Below are 20,712 nucleotides of genomic sequence, written 5' to 3'. Positions count from 1 at the left end.
CCTCCACTGGGCATTTCATAAAAAACACTAAGAAATTTTTCTTAAGATGTGTTGAACTCGGCAATGAAAGGTCCTTGCTGGAAAATTTACTCATAACTTTAAATAAGTAGCAAATATGAAAGCAAGCAAATCTTCTTCACTGTTACATTCATCAAATCAAATCAACCTTTTTCACATTCAGATGACACCAGCTACTGATTAATTAACATTTACACCTATCTACAATATCAGGAATCCATTATTTTTCTTCCCCTTTATTGTCTTTTCTTTCTCCTCCATCCAATTTTTACATCATTGTCATTCTTCCCTATGGTTCCACACCAAGGTAAGTAGAAGATTTGCTGGCCCAGAACAAAAGTAAGTGATGGATTTATTCTCCATGAGCAACAAGTAAGAATAATTGAGGTCAAGAGAATGCAACAGAGGGATCTTAAGTTGTTTTATAGCTGGTCTTTTATTTATTTATTTATTTATTTTATTTTATTCTTATTTATTTATTTATTTTATTTATTTATTTTTTCTTTTATGTAAGAGGGGAACTGGCCAAGAGCAACTTTAATAAAAAGAGGCCAGCCACCAAACAGAGTCAAAAGTGGTAGTCAAAAATTGCCCTTACAGGATAAGTGTCTTGAAACTTCCCTCTTGAAAGAGTTCAGGTTATAGAAAAGAGGAAATACAGAAGCAGGAAGGGAGTTCCAGAATTTACCAAAGAAAAGGATGAATGACTGAGAATACTGGTTAACTCTTGCATTAGAGAGATTGACAGAATATGGTTGAGTGTTTGAGAGAAAGAAGAAAGCCTTGTGCAGTGAAGCCATAGGAGGAGGGGAGGCATGCAGTTAGTAAGATCAGAAGAGCGGTTAGCATGAAAATAGTGGTAGGAGATAGCAAGAGATGCAACACTGCAGCAATGAGAAAGAAGTTGAAGACAGTCTGTTAGAGAAAAACCGGTGAGAACAACTCATAGAAGCTGTTTTAGCTAGAGACAAGATATAAGGTTCCCAGTTTAGATTATAAGTAAAGAACAGATTGAGGATGTTCAGTGTAGAAGAGGGGGACAGTTGAGTGACATTGAAGAAGAGGGAATGATTATCTGGAAGGTTGTCGAGTTGATAGATGGAGAAACTGAGTTTTTGAGACATTGAACAATATCAAATTTGCTCTGCCCCAATCAGAAATTTTAGAGAAATTAGAAGTCAGGTGTTCTGTAGCTTTCCTGCATAAACTGTTTACTTCCTAAAGGGTTGGATGTCTATGAGAAGACGTGGAAAAGTGCAGGGTGGTATCATCAGTGTAGGAGTGGATAGAAAAATAAGTTCGGTTTAGAATATCATTGATGAATAATAGGAAGAAAGTGGATTACACAACGTTATCTTGAGAAACACCATTGTTAATAGATTTAGGAGAAGAACGGTGACTGTCTACCACAGCAGCAATAGAATGGTCAGAAATGAAACTTGAGATGAAGTTGCAGAGAGAAGGATAGAGACAGTAGAAGGGTAGTGTAGAAATCAAAGCTTTGTGCCAGACTCTATCAAAGGCTTTTGATATGTCTGAAGTATCTGCAAAAGTTTCACCAAAATCCCTAAGAGAGGATGACCAAGACTAAGTAAGAAAAGGCAGATCACCAGTAGAGAAGCTTTGATGGAACCCATACTGGCAATCAAGTAGAAGGTTGTGAAGTGATAGATGTTTAAGTATCTTTCTGGTGAGGATAGATTAAAAAACTTTAGATAGGCAGGAAATTAAAGCAATGGGACAATAGTTTGAGGGATTAGAATTGTCACCCTTTTTAGGAACAGGCTGAATGTAGACAAACTTCCAGCAAGAAGGAAAGGTAGATGTTGATAGACTGAGCTAGAAGAGTTTGACTAGGCAAGGTGCAAGCATAGAGGCACTCGGAGAACAATAGCAGGAACCCCATCAGGTCTATAAGGATTCTGAGGGTTTAGGCCAGTGAGGGCATGGAAACTGGGAAGGATGTTAATGGTTAGCATGAAGTAGTCAGAGGGTGCAGGAGAAGGAGGAACAAGCCCTGAATCATTCAAGATTGAGTTTTTAGCAAATGTTTGAGTGGAGAGTTTAGCTTTAGAAATAAATGAGATGGCAGTGGTGCCATTCGGTTATGATAAAAGAGGAAAAGATGGAGAGGTAAAGTTATTGGAGATCTTTTTGGCTAGGTGCCTGAAGTCACGGGGGAAGTTAAATCTTCAAAGATTTTGACACTTTTTATTAATGAAGGAATTTTTGGCTAGTTGGAGAACAGGCAGTAGTTATCACAAAAAGCTATGAGAGGAATAGGAATAAAAATAACAGCAGCAGCAGCAGCAGCAGCAGCAACAGCAGCAATTATACAGGGAAAAAAATAATGAATTTTGCACCTAACACATACAGTAAAATAATTCATATCCTAACAACCGTCATGGCCATACAGTAACTAACTGAACAAGCCACAGGTCATATACAAGAATGGTATAGAGTAAGAAAGAAATAAAACAGTAATAATAGCGGGAAGAAAACTATAACAAGAAGAAAAACAACCAAAGTAAAATAATGAAAATGCAAAAAAACAATCCCAAAGAAAGAAGATAGAAAACAAAAGAAAGAAAGGAAAAAGTGGAGAATATCCTATGCTAACAAGGTTATTTAAAAAGATGAAAGAGATGAATAAAGGACGAACGAGGAATAAAAAAAAAATCAAGCGAGGGTATTTAAAAGGTTGAGTTGACCGCCTAGCTACATATACTGTTTTTTTCCTGTTATTTATACTACTTCCTTTCCTTGTATCCTTCCTTCTTGTCCTTCTTGTATCCCTATTTATGTTATTTTCCTTCAATTAACTTTTACAAGGCGAAGATAGGATTTGAAGAGCGGGCGAGGTCATTTAAAGGGTGGACGAGGGGATTTAAAAAGCGCGGGGAAGTGTGAGTCAAAACAACTATGGAGGCGTAAAGACGATGCAGGCTGAGGACGCTAGGTACCTGAAAAAGTGAGTATGTCAGCCACTTCCAAGTCCCTGTGAGTGTCATCCACTTGAGCATTGAATCATGAATGGTTTGTGCTTCGTTTCATGGCATCATTGGTATTGTAGGATAAAAGGAAGACGAGAAAATTTGATATATATGAGATGGTGTTTTGATTTTTCTTGATCGGAATGTGGAGTAAAAATTACCGAATTATATATTAGCTAAAGTGTTATACTGTTGTTATTATGAATAAATTATACGGAGAAGGAATTCAGGACATACCCAATAACTGGTTGATTAGGTTGTGCTTTTCCCTCAGGTAGTAACGCATGACAAGCATTTAAGGAGTGTTCATCAATAAAATCTTAGTTTCGAGGCTAGTCACTATATCTGATATCTGAAGAATATTATATTATAGGCCAAAATACTCAAGGAAAATTGATAACCCAACTACATATCGACAAATAAAGTGACAGGTACTTAACTGTCAAGTCGTTAAATGATTCCAGACTGATTATTGATCTGCATTTGGCTGGAAATGGGGAAACATCTTATTTTTATTATTTTTACTAGATATATACATGCAATTAATGTTCTTGGTTTTGATAGTGTCAGCAACTTGCATGTTTGTGTTTTTATAACAGTGTTTCAGGTTTTTTTTTGACTGTAATGATGTGACGATTTTAAGTTTTGCAAGCGTGGGAAATCTACACCAGAAACTGGACCTGGAAGAGGATAGGATTACTATGAAGGGCTAGGGATGTAGTTTACAGGGTCTGAACGAGTGAGTGTGGTCCCATAGACGAGGAATGGCAAGTATTGCTGGTTTGTGGCTTATCCTGTCTGGCAACAAATGTAAACAAACATGGCATATTCAATTTTTTAATCAATTTCACCTAGAGAAGCAAACTTTGATGGATTTAGTGAACAAGACTTAAGTGAAAGTGAAATATGGTTTCTGAAGTTGAGAATGAGAGAAATAGAACTTTATATGGATCAACAGGGGAAGAAAATGAAAATTGTGATGGAAGTGGTAAAATCCCTTCAGGAAAAGTTGGAAAGCAATTTAGGAGAAATATCCAAGCTGAAAACAGAATTGGAGGAGATGAAAGTGAGAGAACAACAAAATATTAAGAAAAACAAAGAGTTGCAAAACAGCATGGAAAAGTAATGAAAGAATATAAAGATTTGAAAAGAGAGTTAGTGAAAGGTGAGAAGAGGGTGAGAGAGGAAGTCTTGGATGAAATGAAAGGCTGGAAAATAAAAAATTATAAAGCATATGTTGACTTCAAGGAAATAGTTGAAAAGCAACTGAAAGAAAAAAATGAAAAGGTAGAAAAGGAAGTGGTAAAGGTATAGAAAAACAATGAAGATCTGGTAAGAGATACAGCAGATAAGAAGAAAAGTTTTATAGTTTATGGAATAAAGAAGAAAAATATAACATACAAATTTAAAAGAGATAAAAAAAAAAAAAAACTGAAGGACTTGAAAAAAAAACTAAACAATGAAGATTACATTAAATTAAAGGAAGAAGTTGCTAGACTGGAACCTTATCTGGAAGGCAAAACAAGATCTATGAAAATAAGACTAAAATCACAACAAGCAGCAGAAGAGATACTAGAAAGAACATCCAAACTAAGAGAAGCAGAAGACTGCAAAGATATATACATTAGAAGAAAAAAAAAAAAAAAATTGAAAGTAATGTATGAAGAAGCTAAAGTAAAAAATGAATCAAGAGCAGAAGAATAAAAGATAAATTTTTTTTGGAGAGTTTTGGGAGACAAATTGAAATAATGCTACATAAAGGAAAAGAAATAAATGAAAATAAAATATAAAAAGAATAGTAAAAGTGAAGAACTGAATGTGACATATACAAACATAGACAGATTGATACACAGAAAACTGGAATTACAAGTCTATTCAAAAGAAGAAAATCCGAAGGTGGTACGTTTAATGGAAACAAAGCTAAAAGAAGAAAACCAGATAGTCATTAATAATAATTACAATATATGGAGAAGAGACAGGATTGGTAAAGGAGAGGGAGGTGTAATGATGATGACAAGAAAAGAGGTGAAGACAAAAATAGTGAAATATGGGGAAGGAAAAGCAGAAATAGTGAGTGTTAACTTGGAGGGTAATATTGGAGAAATACTGATGGTAATAACAACCCAAAACAAATTCTTGGAGTTAGGAAGACTAGGAGAAAATAATAGAAGATAACATTCAGTGCTTGAGTAAATTAATCAAAAGTAATAAAAGAGTACTATTGGTTGGTGACTTAAATTGCAAAGAAGTAAATTGGGAAATGTTTAAGGCAGGAGGAAATGAGATTGCATGGGGAGAAAGATTTCTGAAGCTGACTATGGAAAACACAATGATGCAATGGGTGACTGAAAATACAAGATATAGGGGAAATTACAAACCAACAGACCTAATATTAACAAGAATTAACCTAACTAAAGAATTAAGATACGTGTGCCCCATGGGAAAAGTGATTGTTTAATGATAGAAATAGAGACAGATAATGATGTCAGCTATGAGGATGAATCATACAAAGAAAACAGGAGAAACTATGGGAAAGCAAATATAGATGATCTTAAGAAAGTTTATGAAGAAATGGACTGGAAAAAGCTGAAAAGAGCAAATGATGTGCAAGATAAGTATGACATTTTTATGAAACTATGTGAAACAGGAGTGAATAAATATGCCACACTATACAAACCTAAAGAAAAAGGAAAACAAGTGTGATTCAACACAAGATGTGGAAGATCAAAGAAAAAGAGAGATGAAGCATGAATAAGAATAAAAAGAAATAAAAAACAAAAAAATAATAAAGAAGACTTTATAATAAGAAATTAATATGTGAAAATAAGGAGAGAGGAAGAGAAAGGATATGAAAAGGATATAGTTGAAAATTACAGGAATGAACCAAAAATTTCTTACAAATTCATAAGTAGAAAAATTAAACTAAAAGAAAAATTAGAAAGGTTGAAGGATGGAAATGAAACATATGAAGACCCGAAAGACGAGTGAATTGCTAAATAAAAAGTTTTAACAAGTTTTCACAGAAGAATCAGAATTTAAAGAACCACAAGATGAGAAGACATTAAAGCAAATGTGGGAAATTACAGTTATCAAAGAAGTTTATAAAATGATGGAGGAACTGGAAAAAAGAAAAGCAATGACCATATGGAGTATCAGGTTTTATTTTAAAAGAGTGTAGGAAATAACTAATTGAACCAATATATGACAAGTGCTCAATATCAACTGGAAGAGTGCCTAAGGAATGGAAGAGATCAGTCATAGTGTCAATTTATAAAAGTGGAAAGAAAGAAGAACCACTAAACTATAGACCAGTATCAATGACCAGCATATTATGTAAGATCTGTGAAAAAAGTGATAAAGAAGCAGTGGACAAAATTTCTAGAAAAACATGATATAATAACAGAAAAAAAACAGTATGGCTCTAGACAAAAGCGATCATATGTAATAAATTTGATGAACAGAGTTACTGATATAACACATGAGAGGGATGGATGGGTAAACTGTGTGTATTTAGATATAAAAAAAGCTTTTGACTAAGTTCCCCACAATAAGCTACTATGGAAGCTAGAAAATATAGGAAGATTAAATGAAAAAAATAAAACAAAACTGGATGGAAAGTTACTTAAAGGGAAGAGAAATGAGAGTGGTGGTAAAAGATGTAAAATCAAAATGGAGAAAAGTAGATAGTGGAGTACTACAAGGATCAGTGCTGGCACCAATATTTTTTATGATCTACGTAGATAATGTGCCTAAAGGAGTAAAGAGTTACATGAGTTTGTTTGCAGATGATGCAAAATTACAAAGACATAAGAAGCAACAAAGACTGTGAAATTCTACAAGAGGACTTGAACAAAATCTGGGACTGGAGTAAGAAATGGGAGATGGAATTTAATGTGAAAAAATGTTGGAGAAGCATGTAGAAAAAAAAAAATATTTAGATATAGAATGATGAGAAATACTGGAACAGCTTGGAACTACGTGGATAAAGATATGATGAGAAAAATAATTACCACTATGATTAGACCAAAGCTGGAATATGCTGAATCATTGTGATCTCATCAAAAGAAGAAACAAATAAAAAACTAGAAAGGATACAAAGGTTCCAGAACTGGAAAAAATTAACATATGAAGACAGGTTAAAGGAAATGAATCTGCCAACATTGGAACAAAGAAGAGAAAGGGGAGACTTAATACTGATTTATAAATTGTGGAATAGAGTGGAAGAAATAGATAATGAGAAACTACTGCTAAGAGAAGTAGAAAATACTAGATACACATGAGGACACTAAGACTGGCATTTCAGTGGGCATTTTTCTTATTGGATTTTTGTTGCCCATGGCCAGTGTCCTTCCTACATAAAAAAAAAAAAAAAACACTAAGAAGAGGAAAATTGAGTAACATAAATTTAGTTTCCCACAGAGAAATATAGAAGTTCGGAACAAGCTAAGTGAGGATGTAGTATTGGCAATGAGTGTGCATGAGTGTTTGATAGCGAGGACTTGTTGACATGGGATACAAGAGTCTCAAGGGGATATGGGAGAAAATAAAAAAGAAGGATGCTTGTAGAAGAGATGTTATGAAAAATAGCTTCCTGCAAAAAAACTGCAGAGGTTTGGAATGATTTAGACAGAAGTCATTGATGCAATTAAGATAAATTAATTTAAGACAGTTGGGAAAAAATTGATATGGAGACGGAATGAATTTAAGACAGTTGGGAAAAAATTGATATGGAGACGGGACAGCACAAGCATAGCTCTTTTCCTGTATGTCACAACAAGGTAAATACATACACACACCTAGCAGGGATACAAGTGTTGTGCTTGGTTTACTCACCTGCTTGGTTACCTTGTTCATCAAGCAAGTAGAGGAAATGTCCTGTGAAATACTGGGGTAGCTCAAGTCTGTAGACACACCTGTCTGTTGGAAGTGATATTAGTTAAGGGTTTGGCAGAATGAAGGACTGAGTTATACTGTGACAATCCTGGCTTGTTTGATCCCAGGTGAAGGTGCTCTTTACGGAAAATTTATCCTACGTTCAGAGTAATTTATTTTTCCATGATATTTCATGGCTAGGCATCTCACAGGTTCTCCTTTTCTTAATGTATATTGGTAACAGGAACTGTCTGATGGGGATAGGCTGTCGTTTTAGGAGGATAGGTCATGTTAGGTGTGGGTGGATCTGGTTAGGGTTAGCTTTATTGGTAATGCCTACCTTGTAAAAAATAAGAGGCAAGGTAGATTAGATATGTTTTTTATTGGTCTTTTTGGATTTAAATATGTTCGTGGACTGACTGTTTGCAACAGTATCTGATATTCAGTTATTAACCACTTGCATTAAGATAATTATTCCTATTAAGTATGGAACATTGGAAGGAAAAAAAAACTGTTGTGGAATATTTATCCATTGATTTCTTGTATATAGCATCTGAGTTGATTATTATTCAGGCAAGAAGAAAAGTGTTTTCCTTAAAAGGTTATTTAATTGTTCTTTTAATTTCCAGGAAGGTGAAGGTGGGGTCACTGGATGTGCACCCCACCGAGAAAGCACTGGTGGTCAACTATGAGCTGGAGGCAACCATCCTTGGTCAGCTGGGCGATGCCATGCTGGGAGACAAGAAGGCTAGTACTGCTTACTCCCCCCCCCTTTCTCTCTCTCTCTCTCTCTCTCTCTCTCTCTCTCTCTCTCTCTCTCTCTCTCTCTCTCTCTCTCTCTCTCTCTCTCTCTCTCTCTCTCTCTCTCTCTCTCTCTCTCTCTCTCTCTCTCTCTCTCTCTCTCTCTCTCTCTCTCTCTCTCTCTCTCTCTCTCTCTCTCTCTCTCTCTCTCTGTGTGTGTGTGTGTGTGGTATATTATGAGAGGTTGAGTAGAATGTAAAGAAAGTTACATTTTTTCATTTCATAGTGATAATTTTGGTTTGAAGTTGCTTTGTGTTAGAATAAAGCTCTGGTAACATTTCTCTATCCTTTATTGTCAGATTACATATCAATATTTATGAAGAATATAATATCATCTCTAATTGAATTTGTGTGTGTGTATCTTATGATGATAACAGTGGGCTCAAACTATGTACTAATTACACAGGAGTGTCAGAAGATCATCCGATTGAAAAGTCTAGACAGCAACACAGATGTGGCGGTGCTGGCAAGGGAGGTGGTGGACAAGTGCAAGCTGATCCATCCATCCAAGTTGGGGGAAGTACAGCACCTCATCAGTTACCTTTTGTCTCGGAAAGAATGCAGCAAAGGTGACCCATCCTTTCTTTATGTATTACCCAAAAATTCTTCCATATAATGAGAGTCTATATATGTTTATTTATAATACACTGGGCTGGTAATCCTTCATTGGGTGGCCCAGACAAAGCACCACACACTCGTGCATCATTCACACTCTTAATGCCATTGGCCCCTGCTGGAAAGAGAGTCTCATGAACCACTGTTAATGAGAATATCACAGGAAAATTTCAGTTGAGAGAGTGAGATCGGGCTTTAGAATATTGGGCTCATATTCTACATAGTGCTTATGGGTTGACCCTAACTAACCATCATAGCTAACAGAATTTATAACTATCAGTCTTATGGTCATCAGAAGTCATCTGTCATAGCTCATCTGTCACTGTCAGCTGCTAGAACACACCACTCACAATTTGTCAAGTTTAAATTTATAGAATGAAGTAGGTTCTTTCCATTATTTTCTTGGATTTAAATTGTTATGGCTTCATGTTATGATTTTTGGGGAAGTTAGATCTGGTAAAATAGAAATTAATTTTGAAAAAAATGCGCTGAAACCTATTCCTGTTGAAAAGTGCGTGAACAAATGTAGTACAGCTTCAACCCCCAGCTGGCATTGCTTACAGACAGACATGGAACCTCAAGCTAAGTGGCAAAGGAAAGCAAACTGGGGGGGAAGCTGAACCTCTCCAGCTTGTAATGTTCTATAAGGACAAAGTCCATATACTGAGAAAAAAGTTCAAGAATGGCAGTGTTTTTAATCAAAAGAAACGTGATATATAGGAGAAAATTACAGCTGACTTGAATACACAATTCTACCTTGGGAGGACTGCTGTAAAGGTGAAGAAGCGGTGATTCACCATCTTTTCTAAGTTCAGGACAAAGTTGCAGAAATTCTGAGAGCATCATAATGGAACTGGTAAGTAACTTCCCTTGTCCTAGTTTTTCTGTCTTATTGTGAAGGTTATCTCATTATAAGCATTTGGAATATGACACATTTTTTCAATTATGAAAAGTTGATATTTCTAGAAGTTAATAAGAGATGTTTGTAAGTTAAAGTATAAAAGGAAGAAATGCCCCCTTCTTTCTAACCCACACTACTTTGAATCATGGTGGGAGTGCAGCAATGTTGTGTTATGTTAAAAGCAAGTTTTATGTCACAGTAAATTATATACTTTTCAGAACCCATTTTTGCATTACTTTCTGATAAGACAGTCATTTTTTTTTCTCTTGTCCTCTCTCTCTTCAGATAGTAGCCCTTCACCCCACCCCTTGACCCAGCAGATGATATCATCTAGGACATTTTGGGGAAGAACATCAAGACCATTGTTGGATTGGAGGGGATAGATGATACTACATTCCAAAAGGTTATCAACATGTATGTATCTGTTTGTTTAATTTGTGAAGTACACTCTTTAGCTCTGTGCTTGCCATTTATGGTCCTAAACATGTTCACTTCTACTTAGCAGAACTGATAAAAGGATTTTATTTTTATAAACCAGTATGTTACAAAACATTAGAAACAACTTATCACTTGGAATGAATTCATGAGGGATATTACTTTACTGTTAGATTATTTAAGGGGACTGACTTATTTTCCATGTTCATTATTTATAAACCAAACCACCAAATTTTTATGAGCTATAAAGTTCTTTTAGATGAGTTATATGTATAAGTCTCATTGAATTTTGAGCAAGAATTTTTCTTTTTTATAGAAAATATGAAAAATTGATGGTTAGATTTTTGCATACAGTGGTACCTTGGTATATGTCTTTAATCTGTTCCAGATCCAAACAGGATGTATACCAAACAAACTTTTCCCATAAAAAATAAAGGGAAAATGATTAATCCATTCCTATGAAAAAAAAAATTCTATGATATTGGCATATACGAGTATAGTATATTGATGGGATTGTATAAAATAATTTAAACACTACTTCATACTAAAATATATACTGTATTTGATGGCATATGAGACACACAGGCATATAAGATGCACCTCCATTTCAGCAGGGCATATTTGGGAAAAAAATGTTTTTTTTTATGTATTTAATGTTTAAAGCAAGCTAGTGGTACAGCTGAACAAAAAGCAGGCAATCACAATAGTAAAAATATCCTACTTTATTGCAGTAATAAAACAGGTAGTGACCTAGTCATGTAGGCAAGGCGAAGAGTGTAGCCCAGCTGCCAAGATGTCAACAACACACTTGGTGCATCACTGAGTGGGGCTGGGTTTTCATTTTCAACATTTCCTTACATCATGTTATGGTTGAAAAATATGATATAGCATCTTTGCCTGTAATGCAGTGGTGTAAATCTTTGGGTGTATGGGTGAAGGAAATTTCAAAATTAAATCTACAGGAGGCCTCACATTTGCATACAAGATGCAGGGTGATTTTTGAGCCGTTTTTATGGAAAAAAGACTCGTCTTTTATGCCGTCAAATACAGTAAATACAAAACCAATCAGATGAAATAAATGAAAATTTAACCTCGCTTTACCTTGCTGAGAAGAATCAAGTGCCTACTAAGATGTTGCTGAGAAGGGAGGAGATTTTGTTGTTTGGAAGGAGAATCCCATCAACCTGGCAACACTGCTTGCGGGCAATTGTGACTTTGTCTTGAGAGAGGTAAACAAGAGAAAAATCCAAAATTTTTCCTCATCCGGATGTTTTTCTTAAGCTAGAAAAAAAGAAAAAACTAAGCAGTCAATTAAAATTCTGTCATATTTTTTTTAGATATTTCAGTTCTCTTTCTAATGACACCAGAATCATAAAAAAATCAGACAATAAATGCCAGAGAAATACACCTCAGTAGCGCAGTAAGTTAGTTTTGAGATACAAGCTTTTAAAATTTAAAGGGATGCTCTTGCACTTTTCATCCATATATAGCTATGTAATACTGGGATTTTTAGATGCTAAGTATTATAATGTTATTGTTTTGAGTTGTAGATGATTTTTAGCCACAATTGCAAGCGCTAGATTCATAGATGACTTGTTTTGTTGGCATCTGGAATCTCTTAGATGGAACATTGCATACTTCATTTTTACAATGAGGGCATGCCACACTGATGCATGTGCTCTGGTGTGCTTTTGTCAGTACTTCACTTCTTTGGCTAAGGTAAGACTTCCTCTTACCCATTGTGGTGAAAGAGCGAAAAGTAGAAAGTGAGTGAACGTTAAGCAGGTACTAAAGTTGATGAAAGAGAGAGTGTCACAAACTCCCTCCCTCTCTCTAAGCATGCACAGCATGCATTGTCACTGAGGCTCTGCTAGGCTGTGAGAGGAAATTTCTATATTCCACCATAAAGAAAACTGTTCCTCATAAACTTTCTTATTATTTTTTATATGTATTTTTCAACAACCATCTACAATGACCTTGACTGAGTGACTGAATGTGAGCAGGGGGCATTTAGATGGGCATTTAAACAGTATTTAAACGTAGATGACGAATTATCATGTGCGCATTGTGAAGTACTAGGCCTTAGGATTTCATGGGATGATTTTTGCAATTTTTGATATTTTTTTTATTTTGAACTCAGTTTGTCCCCTTAAAGGCTTTAGGTCAAGTTAGTTATACCTGAGTGCAATATCAAAGCAACATCAACTTATGTCAGTTGATTCAGTCCTACCTGGATTCATAGCATTTCTTAATTAATGTTAATCCACTCAGAGGTATGCAACTTCTAAACCTTTTAATTGTTAATTTAGTAAGAAATACGCCTTCCATTTCCATAACACTGTGTACCAATTTTAATTCCCAGTCTGTGAAAAGAAAAAGATACCATCTGTCAGATCTGCATCATCTAATAAATGCTCATTAGTGCACCCATTTCATGTCCTTATACATTACTTGCAGTGAGAACCAAGATCCATCAATTGACTTCTTCAGAGGTCAGGGAGGTGCTGAGGCACCAAGAGTAATAGTTCTTGGTGATGCAACACCAGTGCCTGAGCCTACCCTGGCCACCATGCAGTCATTTGAAAATACGTAGGGAACTGCCTGGGTGAAGGTGGCGAGGAGGACACAGCTTCTGCTTGGATGAAGGTAACAGCTTCCAAAGAGGAGGCAACAGCTGTGAGGGCAAAGGTGGCAACTGCTAAAGAGGAGGCTGCAGCTGCAATGGCAACAGCAGAAGCTGCATGGGCAAGGCAGGAGGCTGCATGTGCAAGGGAGGAGGCTGCACGGGCAAGGCAGAAGGCTGCACAGGCCATGAAGGCAGCTGCAGAGGAGGTGATTGTGTGTGTTCAGGCCTTGGCAAGAGCTGCACAGGCACGGGAAGCAGCTGCCAAAGAAAGAGCAGAAGTCATGCGCATAAAACAAATGTTGTACAAGATGAAAAAAAAAAATGCAAAATAAAATGTAATGTAATAAAAGTAGAAAAGAATGCATGAAGTTTTGTGATTGTGAAACCTTGTTGTAGTTTAATTATATGCATGTTTATTTCTTTAACTCTGAAAGGACTGGCAGTGGTAGTGATTTTTGTCCCACTATGATTGGCCCTCCAGGGCTAAATGTTGAAAATGGCCTGCATTCACACACTCTTTAAACTTAGTGCACAGTAGAAGAGCAGATGAAATAGAATTTTGTACTCAACATCTAGTCTTCCTCTTTCTAACAATGTCATCCAGATGTCTCTATGTGCAGTGGTTATGGAGAGACAACAAGTTGAAGAGGAAAGACAATTGGAGTCACTTTTCTGCCATGCATTCGTTTTGCCTGACTGGTTATAGCTAGCACTTAATAAAAACAGGTACTTTGAGCTCTCTTCACGCATGCTGAACAGTTTTATCAACTTCCCATCCTATTGCACACTCAACAAAATGTGTAGCAAATGGTTGAATGTGATTGGGTAATATGCATGGTGTTGAGGTCTGAGGGTAGGAGGGAGTGAGCAAGAAATTGGATTCTTCAAAAGTGCTATCACTGATACATGATACAGATTAATACAGGTTCTTGAGAAATGCATGTTTGTCAGATTCAATTAGAAAATTGTATGTGTACAAAATATCCAGCGTACTTGAAATGCAAGTTGTAGAATTCATCTCACTACAGACGACACCATGCATATTTCGTAGATAAAGTTCATACAGGTCAGTTAGCAAATATCCCGTATAGAACAATAAGATCACAAAAAAATGACCCTAAATGGATGACTGCTAGGTTGAAGCATTATATAGGGCGTAAGAGAAGCATATATAGGAGATTAAGGGCAGGTGAGGAAGTTTTAAGGACACAATATAATGAATTAGTTAGAACAGTCAGGAAGTTAATGAGGAAAGCTAAGGACAATTATGAATTAAAGGTAGCCAGCCAGGCGAAGACGGACCCCAAGGGATTTTATCAGGTATACAGGATGAAGAATAAGGATACTGTAGGTCCATTAAAGGCAGCAGATGGGGAGCTGGTTAGTTCTGGGGAGGAGATTAGTAAACTTCTGAATGATTATTTTTTAACTGTCTTCACCCAGGAAAACATGCAGGATATGCCAGATAGTGAACAGGTGTTTAGAGCAGATGAGAATGAGAAGCTGACAGATATTTCCATAACTAGGGAGATAGTGGAACAGGAGATAGATAGGCTAAAAAAGTTCAAGTCACCAGGACCTGATGAAATATATCCCAGAGTACTTAAGGAATGTAAAGAGATTATTAGGGAGCCGTTAGTTTCTGTCTTTAGGAAATCACTGGAGTCGGGTGAGGTACCAGTAATGTGGAGGCAGGCTAATGTAGTACCCATCTTTAAGAAAGGAGATAAAACTTTAGCGTCTAATTATAGACCTGTCAGCTTAATTTAAGTTGTAGGTAAAATGTTAGAGTCAATAATAGCGAGGAACATTAGGGAACATTTAGACAAACATAACTTGATAAATCAGTCACAGCATGGCTTCACGAAGGGGAAGTCTTGCCTGACAAACTTGTTAAGTTTTTACAGTAGGGTGTACGAGGCAGTAGATAATGGTGATAGTTATGATATCTTATATCTGGACTTTAGTAAAGCATTTGACAAGGTACCCCATCAAAGGCTCCTGAGAAAGGTTAGGGCACACGGGATAGATGGGAAAGTGTTAGGCTGGATAGAGTCATGGCTTAGTGACAGGTGACAGAGAGTGGTAATAAACGGCTCGAAATCCGAGTGGGGTCATGTAATTAGTGGGGTGCCACAGGGATCAGTATTAGGGCCATTGTTATTTCTAATGTATATCAATGACTTGGATAGTGGAATTAGTAGTGATGTTAGTAAATTTGCGGATGACACAAAGATAGGTAGATTAATTAGGTCAGAATCGGATGCCATCGCCTTGCAGGCAGACTTAGATAGAATGAATGAATGGACGATGGCAAATGCAATTTAATATCAATAAATGCAAAGTGCTTAGCGTAGGTAGAGGAAACCCACACAATAGGTACACATTAGACAGCCAAACTCTGGTAGGTACAGGGTACGAGAAAGATTTAGGAGTTATAGTTAGCTCTGAACTCCGTCTAGGGAAGCAATGCATAGAAGCCAGAAACAAGGCAAATAGGGTACTAGGATTTATTTTTAGGAGTGTTAAAAGTAGAAGGCTGGGAGTAATATTAAAGTTATACTTGGCGCTGGTCAGACCTCATCTAGACTACGCGGTGCAGTTCAGGTCCCCACATTACAGGAAAGATATAGGTCTATTAGAATCAGTACAGAGGAGAATGACTAAAAGGATACAGGGGATGAGGAGTATTCCTTATGAGGCGAGGTTGAAGCTGTTGAATTTACATTCTTTAGAGAGACGTAGGTTAAGAGGGGACCTGATAGAAGTCTTTAAGTGGTATAAGGGTTATAACAAGGGAGATGTAAGCAAAATTCTTAGGATCAGCAACCAGGGTAGAACAAGAAATAACGGGTTCAAGCTTGAAAAATTTAGGTTTAGGAAGGAGATAGGGAAAAATTGGTTCTCAAATAGAGTGGTAGACGAGTGGAACGGACTCAGTAATCATGTAGTTAGTGCTAGGACACTAGAGAGCTTTAAGAGAAGATTAGACAAGTTTATGGATGGGGATAACAGATGGAAATAGGTAGGTGTGTTTCATACAGGGACTGCCACGTGTAAGCCTGGTCGCTTCTTGCAGCTTCCCTTATTTCTTATGTTCTTATGTTCTTATGACATTCATTCCGGTGACCAGCTGGAAGTGGTGGCACTACTTGCACATCTTCAGGTTATGCTATGGCAAGATCATCAACATTAGGTTGAGCCACATTGAAAGGAATGGGAATATTCCTATCCTTGCTTATGTTGTGGAGCATGCTCCCTACATGTATCATCTTGCAAACCTTCAAAAGGGGACTAATTTGAACCTTGCTGTGTAGGACATGAAAGCAGTGTTTGAGCTGTCTTATTCCCTGTTCCACAACACTCTGCACCCATTTGTGGGCCCTAAAAGAAAATACAAATGATAATGGCAGTCACTGATAAGTGCTTGTGTACCATAAACCATGTGTAAATTCACTACTTGTTATACTGAATTTGTATGTGGCACCTACGTGTGTATCTAGAAATTTACTTTAATTTCATACAGTCAGTCAGTATAGGTTGAGTACTCTAAATCTTTGCAAGATCTGAAAGGGATTTACTAGATTACAACAGCATTGCATTGCAGATAGTGAATTAAAATAACCACACTTAGGTTATGGGTTAAGTCAGGATTAATTTGGGTTAACTTGAATTGAATTTGATTATGCTTATTATGTTTAATTTTGGTTAGTTTATAGTTAGGGTTGGTAAGGATAGGTAAGGTTCAGTTAGTTTTTCCTTTCTTTACAGGAAAGTGGTGATATTGGCAAAAAATAATTTTACGGATTTTGAGTTGGGTGATTAATTAAATGGAGATATTTCTTATTATGGAATTCAGTGGCACAATTACCAGGTAATTTATGTTTGGTTGAGTAAGGTTATCTATTTATTATTATTTTTTTTTTTTAATTTTTACTATGTTGTTTAACTTTTATTTCATTAATTTTTAGAATAAAATCTAACCAAAATTTAACCTGTCCTGTTAAAGTTGATTTAAAAAAAAAAAGTTTTGTAGGTTAGTTTCAACTTAAAGTAACCTGCTGTGGCTAACCCCATAAGCATTTTGGGGCTAAACTAATTCTGTATCAAGATAGTCATGCTAACTGCTCTTCTGATCATGTTAACTGCATATCTCCCCTCGTCCCACAGCCTTGTTGCACAAGACCTCTTTCTCTCACTCCTATTCTGTCCACCTTCCTAATGCTAGAGTTAACTAGTATTCTCAATCATTCATCACTCTCTCTGGTTAACTCTGGAACTCCCTACCTGCTTCTGTATTTCCTATGACTTTAATTCTTTCAAGTGGTAGATTTCAAGATACTTATCCTCTGTCATCTGACTTTTCATTTGGCAGTCTTTTGGGAACTGACACTTAACTGGGCTTTTTTTTTTTTTTCTTCTTTTTAATAATTTTGTTGCCTTTGGCTAGTGACCTTGCAAAAAAAAAAAAAAAAAAAAAAAGCAAAAAAAAAAAGTGCATTACTATGGATGTCACAGGAGCAATTACCAGTTAATCTTATCTAGTTTGAATCTTATCTTGCTTGAATTTGGGATATCCACTGTCTCCCAGCAGATAACAATTTTGTGGCACATGTTCTTTTCAAACATTGCTGCCAGTCTACTGCCATTCAAAATAAGTGCACTGTGCACTGAGCCTGGCCATTTGCAAGGATATCCATTATTTGATAGTTGGCATTGAATACAATAGAATGTGATCCTTACATCAATACATATACATACATATATGTTATTCCTTGCAGTTGAGAAACACTGCTCCTTTGGTGCCACAATCCTTAGTGTGCCCAATCAGTGACACCAATAATCCTGGTGAAATTAGCAATTTTAAAGAAGTCTGCTTTGTTTGCCTCAGTAACATGTTGGGTGGTAGGAAAACTAATGAAATGCTTGATAATGTTTATGTCTGCAAGGGCATCAGTGGTCTGGGTAATTGTTCTGCTAATGGTAGATTGTCATGGGCCAAGGTTGTCGCTGCTGCACAATTTGCATTTTTCCCGTGGCAAGATAGTGTAGTGTTATGACAACCCTCAGCTCTGTGGTGAGTGGGTTTCTCCTCTTGGTGTCACTCGATAAGGCTTCAAGATTAGTGACATACAAAATACCATTACTGAGCTTGCTCAATACATCTCTTCTTTGAAAAATATTCCATGGCTTAAGATATTGTTGTTGTGGTGCAGCCATGTTGACACACCTGATGATCAAAGGCAGTGTTAAGACAGAGTGAACCCAAACTTATTTATCACAAATCATTTTATGGTTGACCATTAGAGTTTCTGACAAAGTTATATCTGAAATGCGCCATTTTGTTTTGCTATGACAATTTTTAGAATAAAGGCCCTGAGTTTTGTAATGCCACACAACAAAGTGACTATGTTGATGAGAAAGTAGGAAAATTTTGATTGAAAGAGTGAGACAGTGCTATTAAACAAAATAGTAAAGTAACTATTCCCTTGTACCAGATGGTCAAGTGTCCCTGAACCACCCTGACCCTGGGGAGCCGAAGGAGCAGGCCAACCTGAATGAGCTGGAGTCGTACATGGAGATGCTGTACGAGGACATGCCAGACAAGGTCCGTGGTGCCTCTTTCATCCTGCAACTGGCCAGGAACCCTGACTACCTGGAGGAGTTGTGCCAAAATGGTGAGAGAGAGAGAGAGAAAAGAAGAGAGATGAGATGTGAGTGGACAGTGTGTGTATGTGTGTGTGTTTAAGTAGTTTGAATTTTCTGTTTTTGTGATATTTATTTTTTTCAGATAATTATTTTGAATGGTTATAATTAGCAGCATTATTAAATTTTTACTCTTTTTTATGGATAATATTTATTTTTGTGTACACTAGAATACATATTGTCAGTAAATTATCTGCCTATACCTTTGTGTGTGTGTGTGTGTGTGTGTGTGTGTGTGTGTGTGTTAATGTAAGGGTGTTTGCCACAGAGACGGTCCTGGGGGCCTTGGCACGAGTACTACGGGAGGATTGGAAGAAGAGTTTAGACCTCAGCTACAATATTGTCTACATCTTCTTCTGCTTCTCCGTGTTTTCCAACTTCCACAGCGTCATCTCTCATTTTAAGGTCTGTACCAGCTCTTGCTTATAGAAATATTCTTAAGATGAGGTTGGAGAGACAGTGAAGGTAACTTCTATATTGTCTTATTTATGATTTAATCTAGATAATTAGTAGAAGTAACTTTAGTAATGTAACATTAGTTGTGTGGCAGCATAGCTTGTATTATTTCTGTCTGCAAATAGTGAGCAACAGACACATTAAAACTTGAAACTCTCCTCAGATTGTAGAAGGAAGTATTGTGTGAACTATAACAGTAGTTGTGTGGTGATATAGCTTGTATTATTTTTGGCTGCAAATGGTGAGGAACAACACACACTAAAGCTTGAAACCTTCCACAGATCGGTTCCCTCTGCATGGATATCATTGATGGGGAGCTGCAGCGCACAGACCAGTACCGGGAGCAGCTCACCAAGAGAAAGAAGGGAGGGGAGCTTGGTGCAGACCCTGCCAAGCTCCAGCAGGACTATGAGCGCAACCTGAAGAAATACCAGGCTGTCATTGAGAAGCAGGATCAGGTTAGTGTGTAAGGAATTGGAACCAGATTACTGGTGATGGAATTGTACAGGATTCTTTAATGCAGTAAGTTATGATTGTCTTTTTTTATTTGCTGGAAAAATTGGCTTTTTAGGGTTAAGGGATATTAGAATGTAGAATACTCCATCAAGTTTTGTGATTGCTTTGTCATGAAGCCATAGTACTAAACTCGAGGATTGTGAAGCTTACGATATGGAAAGTGCTGGCAATTGCTATTCATTCTAGTTGCATGGCCTAGACCTGTGTGAGTGTGTGTGCTTTGTCATCAGATTCACAGTGTGATTTGGCAGTGCAGTGGTGCTTTGCCATGTCTTCTAAAACTATGTGAGTGTGTGTGTGTGTTTTGTCCTCACATCAGGCATGATTTGGCACTGCAGCAGTGCAGCACCATTGCATCTAGAACTGTGTGTGTGTGTGAGTGTGTGTGTGTTGTCTTCACATTTGGCAGTGTGGCAGTGCAGTGCCATGGTATCTAAACTGTGTGTGTGTGTGTGTGTTTATGTGTGTGTGTGTGTGTGTGTGTGTGTGTGTGTGTGTGTGTGTGTGTGTGTGTGTGTGTGTGTGTCCTCACATCTGGCAGTGCAGTGTTGCAGCACCATCATGTCGAAAACTGTGTGTGTAATGTTTATGTGTGTGGTCTCACATTTGGCAGTGCAGTGGTGCAGTGCCATCACATCTAAAACTATGTGAATGCATGTTTTTTGTCCTTACATCTGGAGTGACTTGGCAGTGCAGCACCGCAGTAGTGAGACACCTCCCATTTGTTTGAGTTTTTTCACGGTGTGGCTGTGCCGTCGCTAGCCTTCCTCTCT

General features: G+C 37.0%; 1 protein-coding gene across 4 annotated transcripts in view; it reads left to right on the top strand.

Annotated features, from left to right (window-relative positions):
* The first annotated feature begins 2,869 nt into the window (after window positions 1-2,869).
* The window catches only part of LOC135089154 (kinesin-associated protein 3-like), a 31,651-nt gene continuing 13,808 nt past the window's right edge, over window positions 2,870-20,712 (top strand). For 3 of the 4 annotated variants that reach the window (XM_063984447.1, XM_063984446.1, XM_063984445.1), the window contains exons 1-6: window positions 2,870-2,989; window positions 8,513-8,630; window positions 9,091-9,253; window positions 18,760-18,939; window positions 19,236-19,372; window positions 19,705-19,881. In XM_063984447.1, coding sequence (XP_063840517.1) covers window positions 2,958-2,989; window positions 8,513-8,630; window positions 9,091-9,253; window positions 18,760-18,939; window positions 19,236-19,372; window positions 19,705-19,881 — 807 coding nt within the window. In that variant the 5' untranslated portion in view covers window positions 2,870-2,957. Of the gene's footprint in view, window positions 2,990-8,512; window positions 8,631-9,090; window positions 9,254-9,911; window positions 10,156-10,485; window positions 10,615-18,759; window positions 18,940-19,235; window positions 19,373-19,704; window positions 19,882-20,712 lie in introns of those variants that run through there. The other variant, XM_063984448.1, reaches the window with a different exon arrangement.

The sequence above is a fragment of the Scylla paramamosain genome, chromosome 32 (assembly GCF_035594125.1).
Source record: "Scylla paramamosain isolate STU-SP2022 chromosome 32, ASM3559412v1, whole genome shotgun sequence".
In the NCBI taxonomy this organism is placed as follows: Eukaryota; Metazoa; Arthropoda; class Malacostraca; order Decapoda; family Portunidae; genus Scylla; species Scylla paramamosain.
The sequence above is the reverse complement of the archived record's forward strand: the minus strand, read 5'-3'. Positions and strand labels throughout refer to the sequence as shown.